This window comes from Botryllus schlosseri, chromosome 5, assembly GCF_051294905.1.
Source record: "Botryllus schlosseri isolate E-star chromosome 5, Bs_hap1, whole genome shotgun sequence".
NCBI classification, from domain to species: Eukaryota; Metazoa; Chordata; class Ascidiacea; order Stolidobranchia; family Styelidae; genus Botryllus; species Botryllus schlosseri.
The window spans coordinates 19,725,455-19,751,530 of record NC_137240.1 but is presented as its reverse complement, the minus strand read 5'-3'; the positions used below and the strand labels follow the sequence as shown (position 1 = coordinate 19,751,530).

Sequence of the window (26,076 nt, the reverse complement as noted above, 5' to 3'; positions counted from 1 at the left end):
CTGACTTTATGATGGTTGAACAATCATGTAGGCTACTCCGGTTCCGGTTGACACGAAAATCGTAATGATGATATCACCGGTACCAGTCAATAGCAATCAAGCAATGTTTTGTACATATGCGTACGTATGTCGTTTATCATCATAGTTGACAAAATAAATATATATCCCTCACTTTGTTTTCTTCACAACATGTGGCCGGGAAAGACGAATATAAAGTTCGTGATCTTCAATGACCATAAATTGTAATTTTGTACATGTGTTTAATATAACTTAATCAAATCAGCACTACCGTCGAATTGGTCATTACGTTCAAGCTACTTTGATTTGAATGGTAATGAAGCATTTCATCAACCTAAACATAGTGCAGTTGAATGCAGATTAAAAACGATACGCCTATATTAATGACATTGCACACATCAGTAGCACTGTATAGATTGACTATAATAATTATTACCTATACATATCGTGTTTTAATTCGTCCATGGTGATAAAGAATGGAGACTAAAAACGCTCGTTAAATTTGTTCAGAGATCTCTTAATCTTATTGCGGCTGAGTATGTTTCGATGCGTTTAGTATGATATCACCTGGTTGACATCTAGAATATTCTAGAGCCCCTCTTACCGACATTATACTGGAATGTGAAACTTCCCAATATACGCAACGTAAAATCGACTGCGAATCAAGCATTATATGTCAGTGCTTTTCAACCTTTTCGAGCTCCATTTGCACCTTGTTTGAATAATAAATTTCATTCGCACAAAACTAACCGAAAATTGTTATACAAAAAGAAGATGAAGATAAGTAACAACATTTTGTCCAGATGTTCCACAAATTGGCTACTATGTAGCTTAAACTATCAAGTGTCTCATTAAAAAGGCAACTTTTTACGTTCGTTTTGATTTCAATTATTTCACTAAAGCCCTTCTCGGACAAACAAATTGTTGGATTTTGTACAAGAACGTCAACTAGTGCTTGGATGGCTAGGTCTTAAAATCTGTTCTACACTCCTAACCAAAATACAGCGTATTTGTCGCAAGTGAAAAAGGCTTGCTGGCAGAAATCATGAAGGCTGACACAGAGATCCCGGAGGCTCCAGTTTGTCGAAAGGGTGAAAATACACGCGTCTGTGTCGAGACTTTTGCCTTATGTCTTGGAGAATAAGGTCCAAAGCGATCAAGGACAGTGTAAAAGCGCACTAGAGCTCGCTACCTTATGATTCGTTGCTCCAACTTGTGCTCTGTTTTTTTGTCGATTTCCCATTTTCTGTCACGCGAGAAAATGGGAAGAGCAAATAAACACGCGATACTGTGTGTTCTGCTCTTCAACCCAATCTAACTTGGGAAATTATAACATTTTTTTTAACGGTAAAGCAGCATTTTAGACTACCACCAAAATCTGGGTATTTATGGCATCTCGTGACCCGAGCATCACCTATGAAGAGGAATTCATTTTTAGTAGTACAGTAGTATGCTACGATTTCACGGACATGTATGACAAACAGAACGCGCACACCACAAGTCAACCCAACAAAGCCACAAAACATGTATGACGCACGCGATTTCAAATTAGGTAAATTAAATTCCTCTGCGTGTCGCAGTTGTAGGCCTACTACTGTAACTATACTGTCTACTCAGATTTCTAGAACGGGACTATTTCGTGCCAACAACGAATCATTTCCATATCGAAAGGTTTGGCCATCCAGCATCGGTCATTTTTTGGCCAAGGTATTGTCGCCGCTTATGTTTTTAGCACCGCATTTTAGCAGCGGTTTGTTGGTTAAAACTTAACGCCTTTCATGTGCACCGACGCAGAAGTGGTTGGGTTGACTTTTAAATGAACGAGTATCATAGGCCTGAACTCGCTCATTGATCACCTCTACACTAGTTCATCCAAACGGTTTTCGACCATGCTTTCCTGAATAACCAGTTAGACAAATCTTATCATGAATTCTCATGGTAAAGCCATATTTTCTGCGTGTCTCGCTTATTGGCTACAGTAGCCAACACAGTGACCTTGGATATGTAAAAAATACCGCAGGAATTTATGCAGTAAATTAAACAAATATTACATACATATTAACAGATAGCTCTGGCACCGTGTCCACTCAAACTTATACCCTTTGCGGTCCATACTTTAACAACCCTTAAAGGGGTGAAAATTTGCGTCACAGTAACTTGCAAATGTGAGTCTGTAATGATGATATTTACTAGTATCTTCGTGCCTCGAGCTAATCGAACAGTTATTACGAAAATATGATGATTGGGGCAAGTTTTTGCAACTTTTGCAACTTTATTTACAGCTTCCGGCAGTTTCCTAAATACTCGGAAGATATGTAGAATGCTGTTTTAAGCTGTTTGAAGGAATCTTATAGTGTAACTTTTTGCAACTTTTGTCTAGTTTTTTTTCGTGCAACTTTTTTGCAACATTTTGCAACTTTTTCGATTTTTCATGAAAGTATTTTCGATATTGTTGAAATACACAACCAAATTCGACTGACATACCGTAAATCAGCACTGAAGTAATGCCCTTACGGGTATTTCGGCGGGAAAGTTGACCTTTTTTTTAGTCAATCAATAGAGAATGCTGATGGAAAACTGTATTTCGGGAGTGAGACTGGGAAGTTGATCTTTTTTTTTCTTCAACTTAACAAAAGGAGGTCTTTTAGTGCAATTTTTGTGAAAAAATAAATGCAACTTTCCATGGATTTAACTGCAACAAAAACTTGCCCTAATGATGATTGTTTAGTGAAAGAAATCAGAAAGTCAATTTAACGTAAGTTTTCCAGCCTATCGCAGGCTCAGACGGGCTGATATACTGATGTCTGCCACTGCACCAGCTTCCTAACCAGGCTTTTGGTTACGTAATAAATATAGTGAGAAAATATTAATTCACTAGGATGGCCGATATTTTGGCAGAGCCTATACAGACGCCTATACAGCAGTGTTGGGATAACTCGAGTCATGACTTGACTCGAGTCAGACTAGATTCCACTTTGTATATAGAAATTTTAATTAGTAGACGGTGGTGAATTTTACAGATGGGTTTCTTCAAATACGACGTCGTGTCGTAAAAATCCGCGCCTTCTTTATGATATGAACGAGTGTCGAAGATGTATTTCAATAAAGATAGCTGGTGGTGAATGCAATATAACGGGCAACGCTTCCGGTGACCCTTTTTTAATGTACGTATAACGTCCAGCCTAGTCATTTCTGTCTAGAAGCTCATATTGAAGTTGTTCGATATGAAATAGTTGGTATGTGTATCACATGTTATGTATATCAGAGGAGGAAATGGATTTTTGCAAACATTTCGAAGTCACGCTTATTGACGTTACAATTCCAACTTTTTTTATTTTTCCACAAACCACAACAAAACATTTCTAAACAGTAATATGTTTCATCAGTAGGCAATTGGCAATTTGGCAATTAAAATGAGTTTGCACTGTAGGATATTTCATATCAGATGATCTCTAATTTAAAAATTATGTTATCAATCAGTTTACAAATTTAGAGGTTTCGTGGACCCCCTTAAAATACTTCAGACCCCAGCTGAAAAACCACTGTGCTAAACTATGTTGGTAATCTTGTCTCAAAGCCTTTCAGCAGAGCGTCTGATAAAATCAAATACCAACCCCGCTATGTTCATAACGGATATCAGAAACAGCAAGTCAGCAAATCTCTTACAGGCCGTGGAAGATCATGACAGTCTGCTCCATTGACATGTCTTGATTTGGACTACAGTTGCGTTTTCTGAGTGATTTCACTTGAGTTGAATTGGACGCAAGGCATGAGAAATGTAAAATGGCTAGTGACTCGTAGACAGATTTTCAATTCAATTTTCCAGTCGTCAAAGTTTTCTCAACCTTTCCGCCGCACTAAAAATGACTGTTCTACATTTACAGAATTCCATTTGTATTAACGTTCTTCAGATGGTTCATTACATCAATAATGACATCACAGATTAAAACATCTTCGGCATACCTTTAGCTGCCACCATGATGACGTTGACTAGCATTATGATATCATTACAAAGAGCAAACCAATGCAAGATTTGTTCAACAAGAGCAGTGGTTCCCAACCGGAGGGAATTCCCCCTTTGGGGGGAATTTTTAGGTTTTTAGGGGGGATGTGGCTTTGGCGTTGTGTCGGAAGATGCTTAGGGTTCATAATATGTGGCGAAATAGCGCTGTGGTAAACTCCACAGCTGCAACACCAATGGGTTCTGGGTTGGAGTCCGACCGAGGTCGACTCCAGAATTCCTACCTAAGTGTTGGGGGTTTATCTAGGCTCCTCCTTGCAATCTCATCCGTGCAAGCGGTGTCTTATAAAAGCCTCTAGAAGTGGTCCGTGCTATAAGTCGGCCGCTACGGAATATAAAAAAATGCAGGAAATTGACCTGGTGTAAATGACCAGTCAACACACGCCATGAACACCCCAAAACAAACCAACTGGGTTCACGAGGTTTTTAGATTTTTATGGTAGAACTGTTATCTAGAAACTAATTTTTTACAATTGTATGCTTCTTTGGTGGAATTTCTGCTTGGTGTGTGTTTAAATGCCTTCCGTCGATATATACACAATCTCTGATAAAGTGAGGCTCGCGAGACGATTTCGTTGGGCCCGCGACAGCCTCCCGACGAAATTGCTACCAAGCAGGAAAAGGTCAAGCAGAATTCTGCACAAGGCCGCTGGTGAACTTGTTTACCTTTTTAAGTCAACATATGAGCTAATGTGAAAAACATATCAAATTTATCGATTCGACTCAAGGCCATAGCAAGCAGGCTTATAGTGATTCATGTTTCGTCAGCGGCTATATATACCCGACCGGTAAAAAACAGGTCAAGTTTAGCTGTACTTGACCACAGTGTAGTGCGGTCCGCATTCGACATAGTTCGGACATATCTGAATATGATTGTCAAGTAATTGCTCAGTCAACAATGGTTGAGCGTTAAAAAGCATCTTTTTTTGTCACAGGCAAAATTTTCATAGGGGGGAATTTCAGCTCAAATATCGGCCAAGGGGGCCACGAGACGAAAAAGGTTGGGAACCACTGAACAAGATCGTTAGTTTGTAACTCACTGACGCTTCACGCAGTTCACACAGCTATGTGTCACACATACATTAATGTGGGTTTGTAAAGGATTAAGAAGCACCAACTCATAAGCGATTGAATAGATATGTACTTTGTGCGCTGTTTCGGAAGTCGGTCGTTGAATTCCAATCAACTTCGAAGTCCTTCACGGATTATGGAGACAGCGGCGCATAAAACCTTCAACCCGGATTTATTAACAATCGGTGGAAGTTGTGAAATGAAGAGTTGTGATTTACTAAGAACTAAAAACGGTATTTTCCTTGTCTTTTGGGCATAATTTACGGCTACCAAATTTATCCGATACGAACACAGATGATTATTCATTCTCTACTCACATGAGTTCGGCACCAGCTACATCTGCAGCCTTCATCCATTCAATCCTAATACCGCTTATATTGAATTATAATTCCATAGTATTTACAGTGGACAATTCGCAGCGACCTACATTAATAACCTGTTACTCATATATCATCTTAATAGTTTGGAAATGGTATGAGATCGAATCAGACGAGCGGAATAGCAACAGTAACGACACCAATCGTCAGCATAATCGGGTGGGGTATGTTTTTACGGAGAAGGTAAAGAGCCAAGCTTCACACTGTAAATTATCGCGATTTCAGTCATGATGGACCAAAATCAAGTCTTTGAAGTGGTTAGTGACGAAGTACTTTTTCCTAGTATCTTAGTAGATTTTGCCTACTACTGACTCAAGTGGTTAGGATCTGCTATACCTTCTACTTGAGGCAAAAATACTTGCTTTTTACAATTTGGAATATGAAAAGCAGGAAGTATTTTTGGAATAAGTTTGCGTCACTATCATAAGTTAGATTGTTAGACGAATCAGGTGAAATAGCTCCTGTATCTCAGTACCTGAATACAATTTTAAAGGTTTTGCCTTCTCGTGGTTTCATCAGTCATTTTGCGTTGATCGCGAATATACAATATACATCTTGCTATTTTGAAGGACACCATCGCCGAATAAATGCAACACGTATGAAACCCATCGACTAAATCTACTTTTTTTCTAACTATTAATGCCTTCGATAGCTTACTTTTTAGGCTTTTCATTTTCTGCTTACACCCTTGGCGTAAATTTCACATGTCTTGGAAATAGGAAATAGCTATTCTACTTTCAATTCGGTAGACATTTACGGCGGTATTTCTACTTACTACTTGAGAAGGTAGACTGCTTGATCACCTCCGTTTGTATGGATAGCAATTATTCTCAAATCATCGAAACGCTTTTTCGGAATAGGGTACTGAGTGTTTAAGGTAAATAATAACCCAGTGTTATCTAATGTGAAACAATCAGCACTGTTATAGCAAGTTCCATTACAAGAACATACAAGGCGAGTGTTAGCAATGCCATAATCAGGGTATCTCCAGAATGTTGTCAGCCAGGATCCTGCATTACGAATGATGGTCAACAAGGTTCCAAGCATCCAGTCGACCTCCCGCATGTATATTTCCTGAATGGAAGCAACATTTTTATAAGAGGTAATAATAACTCATTTTACAACTAGACCTATGTTGTACGAACTCTTGAAATGCATTGGTTCGTGTGATCACGAGCTTATATTATAGGTTAGGGTTGCCATACGTCCGGAATTTCACGGACATGTCCGGAATTTCACTGTTCAAAGTAGCGTCCGGAAGGAATTTCTAAAATATGCTAAATGTCCGGAATTTTGACGTAGCCTCATAATTTTTTCGTAAATCAACATAAAAACATTATTTTGGGGATAATTTATGCTGATGCATGACATTTTTCTTCGCGCTGCGCGCGATTTACAATCATATTTATTAATTTTAACATGGGGACTCCCACTCTCGCCAAAACTGCAATAAAATATAAATAAAAACAACCTTCATTTACTGGAATAAGTCTAATCGCAATTATACGAGAACGGTATAGTCCTAGATATCGTTCAGGCCGTTTAAATTCTTCATTCAAAGATAGTGGTTCCAAACGTGGGGGTCGTTTGCCTTTATTCTGGGGTTCGCGAACATGTTGAACGTAATCAGCTTCCAAATTAGCCCGCGAGTAAGTCTGGGCAAAGGTGCAGACTTCTTTTAGTAATCAGCTCGTCAAATCTTGATCTGGGCCACGGTGCATTTTCAAATTGGAGATGGAGTGGCGACCATAAAAGGTTGGAAACCACTGGATTTGGCGTGTTTATAAAGCTCCGTGGCATAAGGCTGATAAACAATCTTATCGGTGGGACATGAACATGACTAACGATGTACAATTACGCTCCCCGTATTTTCGAATTCATCATCCTCCACCAGCTCTACCGCTAACTCTGATCATGTGGGCGGAGAGTAGTAACTATATAATAATATATGTAACAACCAATATTATTGACAGGTTTCATTCAAAAAAATTTAACGACCAGATGCATAGAATCAAACAGCAACCCCCCCCCCCCCATCCCCCCACGAAAGTGGCATCGATTACCCTATGGTTAGGCTTACCATACGTCCTCTTTTAAGAGGATTTGTCCTCTTTTTTGACTTTCTTGAAAGCGTCCTCGGAGGACGCCCTTTTGTCCTCTTTTTTGAGATTTTGTCCTCTTTTTTGAAAACTTAGGCAGATTTAGAGCAAATTGCGAGTGATATGCCGCATATCAGCACAGAAGTGAAGCTCCGGCGGGTATTTCGGAGTGAAAAACGGTGATTTCAGCTCTGAGCAGAAGTGATGACCTTTTTTTTTTTTTTTTAGTCAAACGATCACAAAGTGGGAAAAATTAACCGCTATTTTAGAATTTCACTCCGGTTTTGCATGTTGCAAATTTCTGAAAAAGTGTCCTCTTTTTTGATTTCCAAAATATGGTAAGCCTACCTATGGTGGGCTCAAAATCATTGTTTATTTGGGCGGAAGGGGATGAAAAAAAGTGGTTTCGGTCCCGGTTACACAACACCCAGCCACATACTCCTGAACCGGATCGTGACCACCTCTGGTCTGGTCTATGAGTAAAGCTTTGCTAGTGTGACGTCACAACTCATTTTGAAATCTATTAGAGGGCGCTAAAGAGTGTCCGGAATTTGGATTACAGAAATATGGTAACCCTATTATAGGTGCGCTGTGAACCTGAAGCTGAACACAGACCTTTGGAGTCACGTGTCGACATGTTGCTAATTGCAAACACTTTATCTCCGGAAAGCATAAACACAATGCAATAACATTTTGTATGTGTCTCAGGCTGACGAAATTTGGGAACCACTGGGTAAGACATTCCCGAAGTAGGGATAGTTATAATAGCAAGTTTCGAAAAAACATCAGACATATAACTGGACACGATGCCCATGTTGGAAATAGGTTCTGGCATGCGCTAGACACGATCTCACGATTATTTTAACTAGGGTTAGCATACTTTGAGATCCCAAAAACAGGACACTTTTCAAAAATTCAGAGAGCTCCAGCTTGGGACAAGATAGCTGGTGATTTTGAAAACTTTTCGACTGAAAGTACTGTGACTAAAGAAATGATCATCACTTCGGCTCGACTCCCGAATTACCCGCTTTTTCACGATTATGTGTGGTGTTGACTATAAAAACGTCATCACTTTGACTCGACTCCCGATTTACCAGATTTTTTTGCGAAACTCTGATGTTCGCTGCGTCCGGGTCGCGGTTATTGATCGCATTTAATAATTTTTTACAGAAAAAGAAGACAAATCCACAAAAACGAGGACATTTAGGCGTCCTCCTAGGATACTTTCAATTTAATGGAAAAAGAGGATAAATCCTCTTGAAAGAGGTATGGTAATCCTAGTTTAACACTATCAATTACTGTAATTACGTCTACAATAAGCGAACGAAGCATGCTATATGGAATGGGCTAACAGTAGATTGATCGGATTTATCAGGAGTGTATCTCGTATTTTGAAGAGCACTTGTATGTTTGATTGCATATATATTTGAAGTGTGGGGCATATTATTATATCATATTCTCCAGTTTGACGTGTATGAATGATACATGAAATCTCATCTGGTCTCGCATCAATGCCATCCTACAGTTTGAATATTGTCCGATGTGATATGACAGTATTCTTTCTAATATTCTGAAACCCAGGAAACCTATACTCACTTTGAGAAACTTCCACATGGACACCAACAACATTTGAAATCTCTCGGACCTTTTCGAGCTCCTCTCCTTTCAACATGTCGCCCTCCCGGTATACCAATGTAACCTTTTTTGAATTGCAATTTTTTATGAGAGAGATGATGTCACCGAGTGACGGCCGGTATTTACATCTGAATTGGCATCTGATATATCCAATCTATTGTTGAAGATGTACTTCAAAGCATGAACGCAATATCAAGTAGTATTTTTACTTTATTTTGCCTGCGTGTGTTTATTATACGTCGAATATCATCCAGATTTTGAACTTTGAACAGCCAATGTATATGGATATGAGCATCAACGTTGGATATTCCAATCCCTTGCTCTTGAAGAATCGTGTGTTCATTTTTGAATTTTAAACCATCCAAAGCAATATCCATAAGGTCGAGCTAGAACGACAATAGAGGAACAGTGAAATATTAAAAGTACCAACAATCAGGAGCGACAGTCGGACCTGGTATTTGGAGGCACAACCCACAAGGAATGTCCAATTGATTATTTCAACTTTCTTGCAATGGATCAATATCTTCTTCATCTAAATACAACATTAGGTCATGAGACGAGGTGGATAATATTGAACATCTAGCGATGATGATTTTATGAAAACAATGTATCGTAAAAAGTAGTCCAACTATTTTTAGGGAACTTGAAGAGTAGGCCTATGTGCAAAATAGCGTTTCGTTTCATTCATGTTTGGTATATAGTGTATGATTTGATATTCAACTGTTTTAGGTGGGCCTATACCATAGCTTTCGCAGAGTTCAGTCGTGAGTACTATTCATGGAGATGCGGGTTCTTTTATGCATTGACATGTTTGTCGGCTGGTAAATTTAGTCGTTACTTACTATACCTTAGAGAACACAGTAACCGGTCATTACCGAGAATGACACGAACGATAATGTATGTTACGGAGAATAACATTTCGACCAGTCGCTACATACACAGGAAGGATAATCGCTACCTGTACAATATGGCAGGAGTAGAGGATTAGGGTAAGGGTAGGGGTTAGGATCCTGCGGGTTAGGACTAGGGATGAGGTTATTAGGGTTTGGGGTTAAGGTCGTTATAGGGTTCTTGTTAAGGTGCTTATTGTGCATGTGCTGTTCTATCTCGGTAATGCCCATTCTCAATATCGTGTATTCTCTGTATTGTCCTTATTGTCCTGAATGTTCATTATTGGCAACGCCTCAAGTGGTCCATTCTGGGTGTATCCAATATCGTCCCTATTCTCGGTAATATCCAATTTAAGATATAGCATGCTCGGTCATACACATTCTCAGTAACCTTTTTCTCGAACGTGTCACGTAACAGGTTAACTAGGTTATAGCAGGCCCCTGCATGGCGAAGGCTTTTCTTCGTATTAGTGATAACACCGGTGTATGGAAACTGGTGGTTCGGAAATAGTATTGAAAAACCGTACGTAAAACCATAACTGCTTCAAATGTATTGATCACTGAGTACATAGTTAAGCTACCGCAGCAAGAAACGATGATCAAATCAGTCAAAAACGCGATATACGAAGCACGTATGCTGTATTGTTTATAAACGATATAAGTGACATCAATAGAAACTGGATAATTTTATGCGACTAGCCGCAATGGCTGTCACGCCCTATAGTTTCAGAAGCCCTCATGTTTCCAAGAAGTGTCCACTGTCCATGCGTGGGCGCAATGACAAGCGACATTCAAGCATGGTACAAGTGAACATGGAGACAGATGAGCGTGGGACAGATGCGCGTTGGCCACATATACAATATTGATCCAATTCCAACATGAATAAAATTTTTAAAAGATACCAACCGTCTACATAACGAGCAATCTAGAAAAATCACTTTGGTAAAATGACAAAATGATTTATTATTAGCCTAGATTTTGTTTTGTACCGTTCAGTCTTTCAATTGATTAATTTAAAAACCAATCCTTTAATTCCAAATAATTATGTTGCTTGCGAATAAATGTATTATTCTTAGAGAATACGCCTCGTAAATAATCATTAAAATGTTGCGTAGGGAGCAAATTCCGACAGGCATCATGCCAAAGCAGTGCTTTTCAAACTGTGGGATGGTAAGCTCTTCTGCGAATCAAAAAAATGCAGTAAGGCTGACGAATGTGACGCGGATGAGTACAGAAGAAAATACGGATGGAAGCGGATGACAATCGTAAATAATTGTTACTTTTTTGACGTGGAATAATTCAAGTAAACCTAATAAGAAATTCAAGTGGAGTGACTCCCTAACTTCTGTCATTGCTACGCTCTGTAAATACTTATTTGACTATAGATAACTAACCTGCGGATAACAGAGATGAGTGGATTTGGAATTTCTATGTCCTAATCCAATCCAAATCCGAAAATTCAAATCCAAATCCTAATCCATAACTTTCGCATATTCAAATCCGTGTTCAATCCTAATCCGATTCTAACTTGAAATTCAGAAAAAATGTTCATTTATGCAAGGGGAAATAGGAATTTTTCTATCGGAACCAACAATTGTCTTGATTTAAGATGATTTAGCATAGGGCTCCACCTCTCATGTCCATTTGCACCGAGCAAACCATTGCATATCATAAGTACACTAATAACTAGGGCGAATTTTTTTTGACATGTCAAAAAAAGTCAAATTAGGTCAAAATTGTAGCGTTAGGTCAAAATTTGTCAAAATTGTTTACAAAGTCACACATTTTTTGACCTCTGCTTTTCGTTTGTATCGTAGATTTTGCGTTGTCGGTGAACTTATCATTTGATATTTTACAGCTTGTAGCCTACTTTATAGGCCTACCGTTGTAAACGGCCCATCGTCTGCTCATTCTGAATCATAAACGGTCAAATGAAACAAATAGTGACGTGGTTTTATTATCAACGTACCGCAATATCCTAACTGAAGCAAGACTGCTTGGACATTGCATGGTTCCTATATCAAGAAGTGCAAGTTGAAAAATTGTGATACAGACAACATTGTCAGAATGAAGCAACACGGTGTGTCACCAGCAGTGTGCACACAGCTTCAATGTTGTCAGCCAACAACTGCCGCTGTTGAACGTTCTTTCTCCATTCTTGGCAAGCTACTTAGTAAGGACAGACACTTTCTACCCGAGAATGTAGTAAAGTATCTTTCGTTGTACTACAACAAATTTTAATTATTTCCACCATAATACGTAATGTAACTGTACTGGAATCCTTCATAGGGCCTGATTTCGTTAAAATGCTAGTTTTTTCGTGTAACAATATGTCAGTTTTTGAGCCAAAAACGTTTTATCAGGCCAATCTACTTTGTAAGGACAGACAGTTCCAACCAGAAATGAAGATAAGTAGTACAATTTTAACATTATGTGCGAAACATCTAATTTGCATACGTGAGTTCTAAATTTGGTCAAATTTCAGTTTTATTAGGTCAAAAAAAGTCAAAATTTAAATTTTCTAGGTCAAAATCTTTCGTTTTTAGGTAAAAAAAATCGCCCTACTAATAACTGATCTGAATGACGTTTGGCGCCGTTCGTCACACGTCATGTCAATGTCCCAGCAAATAGGTGAATCCAATCCAAATGCTAATCCATTCAGAATAAAATCTTTAATCCTAGTCCAGTCCTAATCAGACAAAACTTCACAAAACCTTTTTTTTTCAAATTCTAATCCATGCTCATCTCTGACGGGTAGACACACAACACCCGTCGTCACGCTTGCTTGCCAGTGCCATTTGCTGATCAGTTGGGCAACTTTTTTGACATGTCAAAAAGTCAAAATTAGATCAAAATTGTAGCGTGAGGTCAAAAAATGTCAAAATTGTAAATAAAGTCAAATTTTCTTTACAACTTGCATTTCGTTTGTATCGTAGATTTTGCGCTGTCGGGGAACTTATGATTTGACATTTTACAGCTTGTAGCCTACTTTATAGCAAGGCATGGTATGGTATGGAATGGAATGGAATGGAATGGGAATTTCCCATACTCCATACCCGCCTAATCGTTTCTTACCATACTTGACAATTTTCCACACCATAGCAACATTCTTCCATACCATATTTGATACTTTTCCCATACTTTCGCGACTTGCCCAACACCTCAAGTGATATTATATATTCGGTATGTGGAAATGTTGTGGGGCGTTTTTATTCTAATTGTTTTGGATGCAATCATCCATTTAAACAGGCCTGATGCACCAATGATATCCCCAGTTTTTTTTTTTATATCATACGTCGTCAGCAACGTATTTGCCTAATCATCGAAGACGGAACGTACAATATTATAGGCATACACACGGATTATTTGGAAATCACAACAGAATCTCATGACATGTAAGTCTAGTGTGGTAACGGACTGCTAGCTGTAACATCATTTACAAAATTACATAAACCAAAGATATTGTGAAATTATAAGATTGGTTCCCAACTAGGGCTGGGCACAATGATTCGAGTACTCGAATCTGAATCGAGTATTAATTCTAATGATTCGAGTCGAGTAGTAAAAGGTGATTTTTTCGAGTACTGAAATCGTACGCTCCATATCAATAAGAGTGAATTTATTAACGAATATTATATTTCGATACCATTTTCCACTCTGGAAGCCTTGAAACTTCGATTGGTCGTATACCAGCTTACGTAACACTTATCGCAAAGCTACAAATGACCTTTATATGGTGTACGACAGGCTTTATATTATTTGTGGTAGGATAGGAGTTCATATTTGGATTTTGTCATCTCCCATACTGATGTGACGTCATAATAAGTGATACTCGATTACTCGACTCGACTCGAAGCAAAATACTCGATTCAGAATCGAATCACTCAGGTACTCGATTTTGCCCAGCCCTATTCCCAACCCTTTTTTCTTTATTCCCAACAACCTGAAATCTATATTTTCACCCTTTAAAATTGCTCCCTCCAATAAAATTTTGGTAAGACATTGTTTTGTAAAGACTTGCTATTTGTGAATGTTAGGACCCCCAGAATTGAACAGCACGCAATGAATGAATGAGCAGTGAACTGGTAACCGTAAGCGCAATGTTGCGCCTCCGTCAAATGTATGTGTAAGCCGGCAGAAAAATAGGAAGGGCTTGAAATATTCCAAAATGTAGCGAGGTACATCAATTTACACATGTGTAAATATCAAATAATGCATGGGCCGGATAAACTTCCGGCTGTTAGATATAAGCCGCCATAAGCTACACTTTCACACTCTATATAACTCAAAAGAAACACGTCATTTCATCTGTAACGAATCCGGCTATGCTATCAATTAGGGAGCTGGCGATCTACCTGAATACATATTCATATACATATGAACTCTTATTATAACCAATCAGGGGATTTCAATCACACCATTTCGCATGCGACTGAATAACAACGTATATGCGGGAGATCGCGTGCCGCTATCCATTCGATTCTCGATAATTGGAGAAACTGATAATACGAATCGCTGAATTGCAATTGAGCCAATAGGCCAAAATATTAAAGATACGATCGGCCTTACACACAGACATTTAATAAACGAGGTTAATAATTAAATATTTTTTTACAAGTGAGTCTATATACCCGACCAGAAACCCCTAAATTGTCCACCGGTTCAAAACCACTGCATTGGAATATATCTTAGAATATAAATTTACATCAATACAATGATTTTGGTACAGCAGATCAAATGTTCATTTTTCCTGCCAATCTGTGGACCACACATTAGATTCGTCAGTCAAGACCTTCTGTCATAGATAACCAAATTTATTTAAGTTTAATGCGTGTTGGAGACCGGCATGACAAGACAAGCTACATAATTTTGAATTATAATGATAGGTATGTCAAACAGATTTTGCGTGATGATCATCCTACCAAAGCGCAGAAAATTATTTCCAAGTTCAAGAAATTGATAGAAATAATCATGTAACTTTTACATTATCAGAATCTACGATTTTAAAACTCCCTTGGTAGTTTACGGAGTGCAAGTTAAAATGCAAGTTGTAACGTGACAGCGGTCGAATATCGCTCGTTTTTATTATATTCAGAGTTGATTTGATTTGAATAATCATTTTTAATATTTTCTTCCTTCATATGCGCGTAGCGCTACTTAAATGTCTTCAAATAGATGTCGACCGGGGTGGGTGAGTGATAAATCGCAAATTGAAATATGAACATAGACAGTGAGCGATTTTCTGAGGTATGCAGTCAATTTGACAAATCGCAAGTAGGGTCATTGTCATGACTCTGGAAAACTGCAAAAGTATGGGAAAAGTATGAAAGTATGGAAAGAACATTCCATACCATACTTGGGAAATTTCCGTACCATACCATACTTGCACTCTTCCATATTCGATACCGAAATTTCGTTTCATACCATACCATACTTCAATACCGTACCATACCATACCATGCCCTGCTTTGCAGGCTTACCGTTGTAGACGGCCCATTGTCTGCTAATTGTGAACCATAAACATTCAAATAAAACAAATAATCTGATATGGTGTTATGCTCAACGTTGGCTACCGCAATATCCTAACTGAAGCAAGACTGCGTGGGCATTGTTGTTGTTGTATTCATGGTGTTTGGGCGATTACTAAGCAGGGTTGTAACGAAATCACAGGGCTCCGAGTCACAAGTCGATATCACTTCTATAGTTTTGACTCGAGTCAAGTCGAGTCATTTTCAATTCACCATCGAGTCAAGTTCGAGTCGAAGTCATCGAGCAGAGGGTCGAGTCCAAGTCATGGTAATATGACTCAAGTCCGAGTCCAAGTCATCGTGTTGACTGTTGAGTTTCCAGTTAAATTTATGTTTAACCCACTTTTCATAACTCTGTTTGGTGATATCGAATGGTTCGCATTTTAATATACTAATTTTCCTCACTTTTAGCACTTTCTGGTCGCATTTTCAAGAACCAGTACCAATAGACGAAATTCCAAGAGTGTGGTTACTTTACTTCTCTTCGAAATTACAATGAAATGTTGGTCTTGGCCGTCTTGAGTCTCGAGTCATACAACTTGGTTCGAGTCATGCGCAATGACTTTAGTTCAAGTCGAGTCAATACACAGATTGACTGAGTCGAGTCATTTCCGTATTTTGAGAAAATGACTCGAGTCAAGTCGAGTCATCGGAAAATGTCGAATCATGGCTCGAGTCATCAAAACCCTGCTACTATGGTCATTTACACCAGGCCGATATTCTTTATTTTATTCCATAGCTGCCGATTTGTAGCACGCGGCCCCCTTCTAGGCTTTTACAAGACACCGCTTACACGGATGAGATGGCGAGGATGAGCTTAGATATACCTCCAACACTTAGGTAGGAATTTTGGAGTCGGCCTCGGTCGGACTCGAACCCACAACCCATTGGTGTTGCAGCTGTAGAGTTTACCACTACGCTATCTCGCCGGCATTGCATCGTTATATTATTAGGGATGGTGTGAACGTGAGGTTCACGTTCGCATTCTGTGTGTGAACCTCAGAAATTTAGAGGTACTCGTTCACAAACGAACCTTGGCAGGTTCTGCACTGTGAACCTTTTTCATATACTACAACTCTCGCGTCATTATAACATATTTCGTTGAAATTCTTTGCATTTCAACTGCGGGTCAGTCTATGCATGGCGCTGGCAGCATAAAAAATCAACACTAAACGAGCATGCACCTTGACAGTCTCGAAAATTTTACTGGCTTTGTTATAAAAGTTTGCTCGAAATATCCATAGTGGTACGTTTGTCAATGTTTAGGGACTCTGTTGTGAGTTTGACCCACAATCACACAACACCAAGAGCGAAATACGCTACATGTAGATCGTCAGCGAAACATGCTTATTCAACCAATCAATGCAATTTATATAAAGAATACATCGTTGTCCTATGTAGAAAATCCAGGCGTATGGGGTCCATCTTGATTTGATATGTTTATTGTATCATATAAACCAAATCCGTCTGATTGGTGTGTTGGCTACTCCGGTATACTTTGTTAATAGGATAATATCGATAACAAGAATAGAAACCCGTTTTACACTATGCTCAATATCAATGTAGCAATACTCAGACGCCGAATACATTGTCTGGCCTATGGCCTATGCCTTTAAGGCGTAAGTTTATATTCCTTTGCAAGTCCTCGTCGAAATTGTGGGCAAAGCGACGGAAGATATTGATTTTATGAGATTATATTATCATTTGACTGTTCTAGTCTATTTGATACCTTGGGCGACGATTAAAATGTCACTACGTACTTCAGCATTGTCGAATAATATGGCTCGAGTTGTCGCTAGCTATTGCGAGTAATATATATCAGTTCACTGAGATGTAGGGTTGGAATTAGTAATATGACGTCACGTGACGTCATGAGGTTCACGTTCGCGTTCTCACAGAACCTTTCATAAAGGTTCGTGATCACACGAACCTGAACCTTTCAGAGGGTCACACCATCCCTAGTTATAATATCAAGAAGGGTATTATGAAAAATTGTGATGTAGACACCATTGCCAGAATGAAGCACCACGATGTGTCAGCAGCAGTATACGCACGAACAACTTCAGTGTTGTCAGTCAACAACTGCTACTGTTGAACGTTCTTTTTCCATTCATGGCAAGCTTCTAAGTAAGGACAGACACTTTCTACCCGAGAATGCATGAAAGTATCTTTCGTTGTACTACAACAGGTTTTAATGATTTCTACCATAATACGTGATGTAACTACTAGAATTCTTCATAGGGTCAGATTTCGTTAAAATGAAGTTTTTTCAAGCCACACTACTTCGTAAGAACAGACACTTCGTACCATAAATGATGATCAGTAGTACAGTTCTAACATTATGCGGGAAAGCACCTCATTTGCATACGTGGAGTCGAAATTTGGTCAAAATAAGATTTTTAAGGTCAGATAATGTCAAAATATAGATTTTTAGGTCAAAATCTTAAAAATTGCCCTACTGATCAGCAATCTAAAAGCAAAATAATTTCTAATCCCATAGCTGGTGACCCGAGCGCTCAAATTAAAGAAAGTTGATCTTATTCGAAACCAATTGTTGCACTGATTCCGAAAATATACATTAAAATCCAATAAGTGCAATAGAACTCCCTTTACATACACCTCAAAGGCATTACATCGGCATTGTGCTGACCAGTCGCAATTACGCAATTGTCATTGTCATGGTCATTTTGCTGCGTCGCTGCGATTGTTTAAACTAGTGGTTCTCAACCTTTTTGTCTTCGCGGACCCCTTTCGCACCGTCACGGACCTCCGCGGACCTGCACGAAGTTTTAGTTCAAATTTAGCTCAATTATTGTACAATCGTCATTTGTCTTGTGCAAATGATAACTGTAGGATTAGTGATACACAGCAACAAAATGACTTTTCTTGAAAGAAAGATCATACTATTCTTGTAGAAATTGGGTTGACTTTTATTATTTCAAAGCGAATTCTGCAATTGCATTTCTTGAAATACGTGGTCGTGTCTTGAAAATCCGCGCCTTCGATTTGACATGAACATGGGCCTAAAATCTATTTCCATAAATATAGGTGGTGGTGGTGACGATGGCAATAATAACGCGTTACGCTTTCGACGACACATTTGGATATGATCGCAACAAATATGGCACCAAAATTAACAAACAAATCTTTTAATGAACATGTAACGTCAAGCCTGGACATTTCTGTCTAACAGCATATCTTGAAGTCATCAAAAATCGTTATGAATATCACAGGAGAATGTGGATTTTTGCAAACATTTCGAAGTCACCGCGATTGACCTTGTACTGATCAACTTTTTCCCCACAATCCCCAACAAAACAGCTCTATACAGCAAAATGTTTGTATCAGTAGGCTATTGGCAATTTAGCAAATATAATGAGCTGCACAGTAGGATATCTGATCATAGGCTGCCATTCTGCTGATGTGAGCTCTGAAGTTTTACTAGTAATGAAGCGAAACATGCCTCGTGATTTTCTTAATTAAAAAAAAATAAAAATTAGGTTATCAGCTATTATGAGGCTTCGCGGACCCCCTGAAAATCCGTCTCGGACCCCCGGTTGAGAACCACTGGTTTAGACCTTAGAGTTTGAAACAATGCAGATTTTCATGCTTTGAGGGCTGTTTAGGGGTAGTTCCATTGGCCTGATGAAATTGTATTGTCCATTTTCGGAATCAGCGCGACAGTAGCTTTCAAATAATATCAACTTTATTTAATTTGAGCGCTCGGGTCGTCAGCAATTAGCAATTATGTTACTTTCAGATTTGGTGAACAAGCCTGACGATGGGTGTTGCGTATCTATCCTTAGGTTAGTTATCTATAGTTTGACATACGACGCAGAACTAATCGCAGCTATTCACAATACCTTTGTCTCGCACCAGCAGTAGTGAATTAATATTTGCGCACTACAATTATTACATAATCAAAAGTCTGGTTCGAGAGCGGGTGTAGTGACAGCATAGTGTCCTATATGTTGTGGACACAGCGAGACTGAACAGCTCACTGCATTTGGGTTACGTCATACTTACTATTTGACCAAAGGCAACTTTGCGGCCATTTTTGACCGGCTTGCTGAGCGCTAAATTCAATAAAACGGGTATCAATGGAAAGGTGCTGCTGCTGTACTGATTACGAAAACATAAATTTTAGTCTGCTTGGAGCCCTGGAACCCCCCAAAATCAGCGACGAAATTTGCATTGTGATGAGTTTGGCATTGTGATGCAACAGCAGTTGTCTGGCAAAACGAGAGTGAAGCTAAGAAGAAAGCATTGCTGCATCAAAATGTCAAACTCGATAACAATTCAAATTTCGACGCTGATTTTGAGGGGTTCCAGAACCACGAGCAGAACAAAATTTAAATTTTCGTAATCAGTACAGCAGCAGCTGTCCATTGATACCCGTTTTATCGAATTTAGCGCTCGTCAAGCCGGTCAAAAATGAACGTAAAGTGGCCTTTGGTCAAATGGAAAGTATGACGTAACCCAATTGTAGTGAGCCGTTCAGTCTCGCTGTGTCCACACCATATAGGACACTATGGTGATAGACATACAGTGCATCAACATGTCAGTAATCTGCGACACGCGTCAAAAATGACGTCAATTGACTCACTTTTTTCTTTCTACAATTTAATAGTATATTCATATTGAAATGAATCCTAATATTTTTGGCTTGTACTCGTCAGGGGTAATCGTCAGCAACATTGGAAGAACACTGGAAAGAACATTGTATATCAACAATCGCATCACAAAATATGCTTTCTTTTTTCGGCCAATCATCATATTTTCGTAATAATGGTCTGATTAAGACGAGACACGAATATAGTGGTAAATTCTATCATAACAGACTCACAGTGTTAAGTTATTTTTGAACACCCCTATAATCAACAATCGTATCACAAAATATGACGTCACTGGCATGAAATTTCGAACAAGAGAGCGTTCAATGACCTATGTTGAGATTATACACGAACTTATTCTGCTGGCACAGTCGTGGCTGGTGTATTTTGATAAAAGTTGACTCCAATGCACACGAATTGAAAGTGTGAACGGCCCCTCCCAACGACGCGAAATCTTTCGTGTCGATAATTTATCTCACAAGCGCGATTATCAAACAAATTATGCCAATGGCGGAATTTATGGCCGTTGATCTGCCATTGGCAGCCATCTGTTGGATAATCCCGACGGGTTCATTTCAATATGAATATACTATTCAATCAAAACAAACATGTGATATTTGCACCTTTTCGACGAACTGAAGCCTCGGACACCTTTGTATCATACTCCCAAACACGATATTGCTGTCGGCAAGCATTTTGCACTTACGGACAATACGCTGTATTTTTGATAGGGGTGCTGGATGGTTGTGATAAAGGCATGGCTATCCAAGCATTAAAAGTTCCTGTACAAAACCCAACAACTGATTTGACTGAAAAGGGTTTTAGTGGGCTATAGTTGAAATCAGAACGAGAGAAGAAAGTTGTCTTTCTAATGACACATTTGATGGCAAAATAACATATTATTACGCAGCTTCATTTTTTCTGATAACAATTCTCAGTAGGTTTGTGCGGATGACATTTCTAACAAAACATGTGCGGAGAGTTGAAGAAAGGTTGAAAAGAACAGCTCCAAAGCATTTACTCCTAAAAACAAAGTTCGCATCTTGTGATTACTTCAATGTCCGACAAGCATGATATCAAAAGGTCTGGTATGGGCTCAGACCCTTAAAAGTATACCACGTTTGGATTAAAACTGGATTGCCATTCACGAAAAAACAACTAACGGCCTATCCCTATACCATTCACAAATTTAGTAATAGAAACGGTAGCAACGATGATCAACGGATATGAAGATAAATTCAGTGCTGACTTCATCACTATAAAAGTTCCATCGATTATATCCTGGACCTACCTTTTGTAATTGTTTCCAGGGCGTCCTTAGGATCTCATCTTGTGTGAGATAGAAATGATGATCAATTTTCATACATTCAGTCTCAAAAAAGTCTTGAACAAATTCTAAAACAACGAGTTGATCCCTTTTGTAGCAATTCTCGAATATAAGCGTTGAGTTCTGTCAAAATAGAGATAGATTGTCTAGGGTGCCGTACCATATGATTATTGCATTACGTATAGGCAAACGCTGTGATTCTATAATCAATTAGGCATCCTAGACGAAAAGTAGGGACAGAGAATTATAAAATAATATTCAGGTGCCATTACATGCGATTTATTGGTTTAAGTGGCTTTTTGGAAATTCCAATGGCCCACTATTGTCACTCAGCCCGCAAAAACTGCAATACATGAAACTAAATACAAAATGGAACTATGAGAGGAACTACAACATTGTCTACGTCGCTGAAAACAGCGAGTATTCGCTCTCGATTCACAATGCTCACAGATCACCAAGGTGAACTTCAGATAAGCTACATCTCATCAATGAAGCAATAATTTTCATTGAATATCCTGAATTCTAACTCTGTCTCTCTAGGTATCTTCTACCAGAGATGATGGCACAAATCGATGGAACGAATCTGTATTTATAAATGAAACATTGATCGAGTCCGATATGGTAGGATGTAGCCTATTCGTATCCATCCGTCAAGATAAAATATTTGGTCCCATATACCAATGTCTCGCGGTAATAATTATTATGGAATATGCGACCACACGACTTTGTAGTAGTAGCAGTCTCAGTCTATGTAAGGCGCGATGTTCAGGCAGTAGATATTTTAATGTAGTGCAGTATTTACATAAAGTGTGAAAAATAAAAATTTATAAAAATGAGCGTGGAATATGTCTGCCTAAGGATTATTGAAATAAATGCTCTCGACTCAATTTGATATCTTACCTCCATATTGAAACATCCTACAACGCAGTCAGAACTATATGGGTCAGTGCACTCGCCAAATATGTTGATTGTACGTCCATCCTTCTTCAATCGAAGTTCATAGTGCTCTACGGCCAAGTAGAGTATCTGAATATTGTTCAAATGACATCTGAATATCGTGCAATTGAATTCCTCTCAACATGGGTCGATTAATAATGTTGCGAATAAAGTACGAAGTATCGGAATTGATGAACGGCATTATTTACTTCAAATATGAAGTGATGCGTTCAACCGTTTAATTGGTCATCAGTAGCCTACCGATAGGCTACAGTAATGGGTCACACCAACTGAAAATGTAATGTGAAATTGGCTACAAGTTGAGTTATTTCCGCTGGATCTTTGAATCCAAATTTCAATATATTCCTGTCGAACAAGCCTGGACGTCGATGATCGCCATAGCCCCTCGAAATTTCCACCAATGCTATATCACTAACTAGACGCACAACCGTCCTATGTACATCTGCTATATTATTGTGTATAGTTACTATTGGCTTGACAAGCTCTCACGCAAAAAATGGGGTGATAGGCTGTAGACTGATTCACGAATCGGCCAATCGACCGAACACAGTTCATTTTAATGACTGATTGAGAAGTGCCGTTATAATCGCTTAAGTAGGGTTACCATATTTTGAGATCCGAAAAAGAGGACAATTTTCTAAAATTCTGAAAGCTCCAGTACTGGCTGAGAAAACTGGTGCATTTGAAAGGAATTTACCAAAATTTGTGTGTTGAATAAAAATATAAAATTAAAGGTCATCACTCTGTTTCGGCTTTCGAAAAACCCGCTTTTTATGATACTTTTGTGGTGTTAACTAAAAGATAAAGTCGTCATTTTGATCGACTCCGCTTAGCAATTCTGCCCACAAGATGAGTTTTTCAGGGCTTTTTCTGAAAAAAGAAGACAAATTCCCAGAAAAAAAGGACATTTAGGCGTCTTCCAAAGACACTTTCAATTTTGTGAAAAAAAGAGGACAAATCCTTTTAAAAGAGAACGTATGTTACCCTAGCTTAAGTTGCATCCAACCATTGACATTCATAGTCATTGTCATTCAAATGAGCTTTCACTTAAATGGACTTGAACCGAACTGAAGTTGAAATATTTCACACTCAAATGACAATCACCACCATCGTCATTGAAATGAATTATCACTCAAATGCAATTGACCCATCAGAAGTCGAATTGCTTGACACCCAAATGAACGCCATTTTCAATTGTCACCTAGATCAGTTGAAAGTCAATTCGGAAGTATTTTAAGCAGGATATTGTTTTGATTCCAGGTTCAAAACAGGTGCCGTGTGTGGTGAAATCCTGATCAGAGGAAATCGGGGTCCTTTTTATCAGGGGTGGACAAACCTTTTAGCTCGAGGGCCGCATTCAACATCTGAATCCATTCGCGAGTCTCGCTGTCACTATATTAAAATCGGTATTATAAGCCAAAATGCAATCTTTTATTTGATCATGCAGTAACTGAAGACATTGAGATACCACATATATTTGAAACAATTCCAGTGCTGATTTGAATGCACACCAACTAAAGGATTAACGAGATTCTATGAGTTGACACTCACCAATAACACTGGTCAACACATATTTTTAGGCAGACAAGGTAAGAATGGTATTGGGGTTCTGAAGGGCAGTGATTCCGAATACGACCTTAGTTTTTTTCAAATTGGTTCTTGTTGTGGAGATAACCCATGGGACGATTTTGACCAAAATCTCCCCCTTTCGCAATAATTACTAGATATAAAATCGGCTCAGTCGTACTATAAAGTTTAGAAATTCAATATACTTGTTATTTTTACACACAGAAGACTCTTTTAAATCAAAATACAGCAGCAGCACTATATTTAGGGGTAGGGGCCTAATAGATTTATCATAGTTACAGACTTTCACGGATATCATGTACATGAATAAACTCCAGTCATGTATATAAGTATTTACCTAGATACTCAAATAACGTGGCATTAATTCAATCAGTTTTACGTCAGACACTTATTGTACATTTGAAATAATCAGTTGGATTACAATATTATTGACATATTTCAAATCAGATTGTGTTTTTGTAGGATTTTCGCCAGTCATGTTTGTGCTCAAGTTTTCGATATGCAGATACGACTTTTCGGACCAACTGTTTGTAGTTGGGTGCTTTATAGTCATCTGAAATGTTTTATTTACTACATCTTAGGAGTAATTACATGCAGTGAACTCCTTCCTAATGTGAAATTGGAATCTTTCATCGGTATTCGGATATACCAGTAACAGACATAAGTTTCTCGTTTGATAGGGTTACAAGGTATACCCACTTTGTTGACTCAGCGGAAAATTATCCATTTACCAGTCAAAAGAAATGAGACGCATATGAGCATTGTAATTAAGCCTCTCAAGGACAAATTTTATAGCTTCAGACTCCTCTTTGATCTTGGTAGAATGACCAATTGATACAAAAGAATATGTATTTCCGTTGTGCAAAAGTACTGTTTTTATGCTTGACAAACTGCTTTTTTGACAAATATATATTTCGCATCATGTCCTGTTAATACTGATAGAATGACTGAGAATGACATGAGGGTTCTTCATAGTCAATTTGCTATTCCCATGGACAGTATAAAATTAGAAAAAACTACTATTTTCTTCCTACCAAGTGAAATGTTTAAGTGTAAATACGGTAATTTTGGGCTTTTTAGGAGTATAAATATCTTCTCACAACGAGCCAATCTGACAAAACTAATGTGATATTCGTAATCAGCAACCTTAACAACCCCAGAAACGGCTCTCAGATGTTCTGCCTAAACTTTATTTTCCATTTTGTTAACCAGTGTGATCAATGTGTTAAAATTAGGGATGAAAGTCGGCAGTGTCGATTCTTAGAACAAGATAGAAATTTGAATCTGTGAGCAGCGATCGGCTCATAATTGCTGATCCTGCTTTTGGTTTAGCTTCAGAACGAACAATGCTCGCAATGTCATAACTATGTTAAATTGCAATATGCTTCGGCAAATGGCTTACTCTTACTGCATTAACCTTGCCTTCTTCACGTTTTTTTTATGAAGACAACATCAACATAAATTACTGATGTCGCACACATTTTATAAATTCGGTTGATTTATATTGCACCTCGTAATTAGGATGTTTCAAGTGATGTTTCAAATTGCGGCAACGAATTCATGATATGACAGTTCATATATTGCGTTACTTCCGACGCTGAAACAGAAATAGGCCTACTTTGCCGTCGATTATTTATTAATATTGCAAAGCAAAAATCTGCAACTTTTTCGCTATTTTGATTGCTTTGGAGAACTTATTTAGAATGATCATGTTATAACCGAAGTTATGAATGATTTTTACTTCACTACACATGAAAGTTGAAGTTGCCAATCTAAAATCATAGTTTAGATTCCAATCAAGTCATGTTCGTTTCAATTTTCTGGGATGTTTAGCCACCAAAACCTTTTAAAGTGCGTGGGTGCAAGCTATAGGGAGCTTACGCCAGCAACATATTCAAAATACTATAGTCATATTATAACTTCATCAGTATCATGGTTAAATATATCAGGAAA

The 26,076-nt window shown here is 38.4% G+C and overlaps 2 protein-coding genes across 2 annotated transcripts in view; one reads left to right on the top strand and one right to left on the bottom strand.

The window, feature by feature from the left end:
• Positions 1-767: 767 nt before the first annotated feature.
• LOC145439865 (uncharacterized) overlaps positions 768-26,076 on the top strand; it is a 437,408-nt gene continuing 412,099 nt past the window's right edge. Inside the window, exon 1 of the mRNA XM_080317521.1 lies at positions 768-772. The gene's annotated coding sequence lies outside the window, so the exon portion shown is untranslated. The remainder of the gene's footprint in view (positions 773-26,076) is intronic.
• LOC145439831 (uncharacterized) overlaps positions 3,323-26,076 on the bottom strand; it is a 47,368-nt gene continuing 24,614 nt past the window's right edge. The window contains exons 7-12 of the mRNA XM_080317467.1: positions 22,480-22,605; positions 21,544-21,702; positions 9,673-9,753; positions 9,431-9,607; positions 9,183-9,375; positions 3,323-6,561 (exon numbers count right to left, since the gene is read on the bottom strand). Coding sequence (XP_080173593.1) covers positions 6,503-6,561; positions 9,183-9,375; positions 9,431-9,607; positions 9,673-9,753; positions 21,544-21,702; positions 22,480-22,605 — 795 coding nt within the window. The 3' untranslated portion in view covers positions 3,323-6,502. The remainder of the gene's footprint in view (positions 6,562-9,182; positions 9,376-9,430; positions 9,608-9,672; positions 9,754-21,543; positions 21,703-22,479; positions 22,606-26,076) is intronic.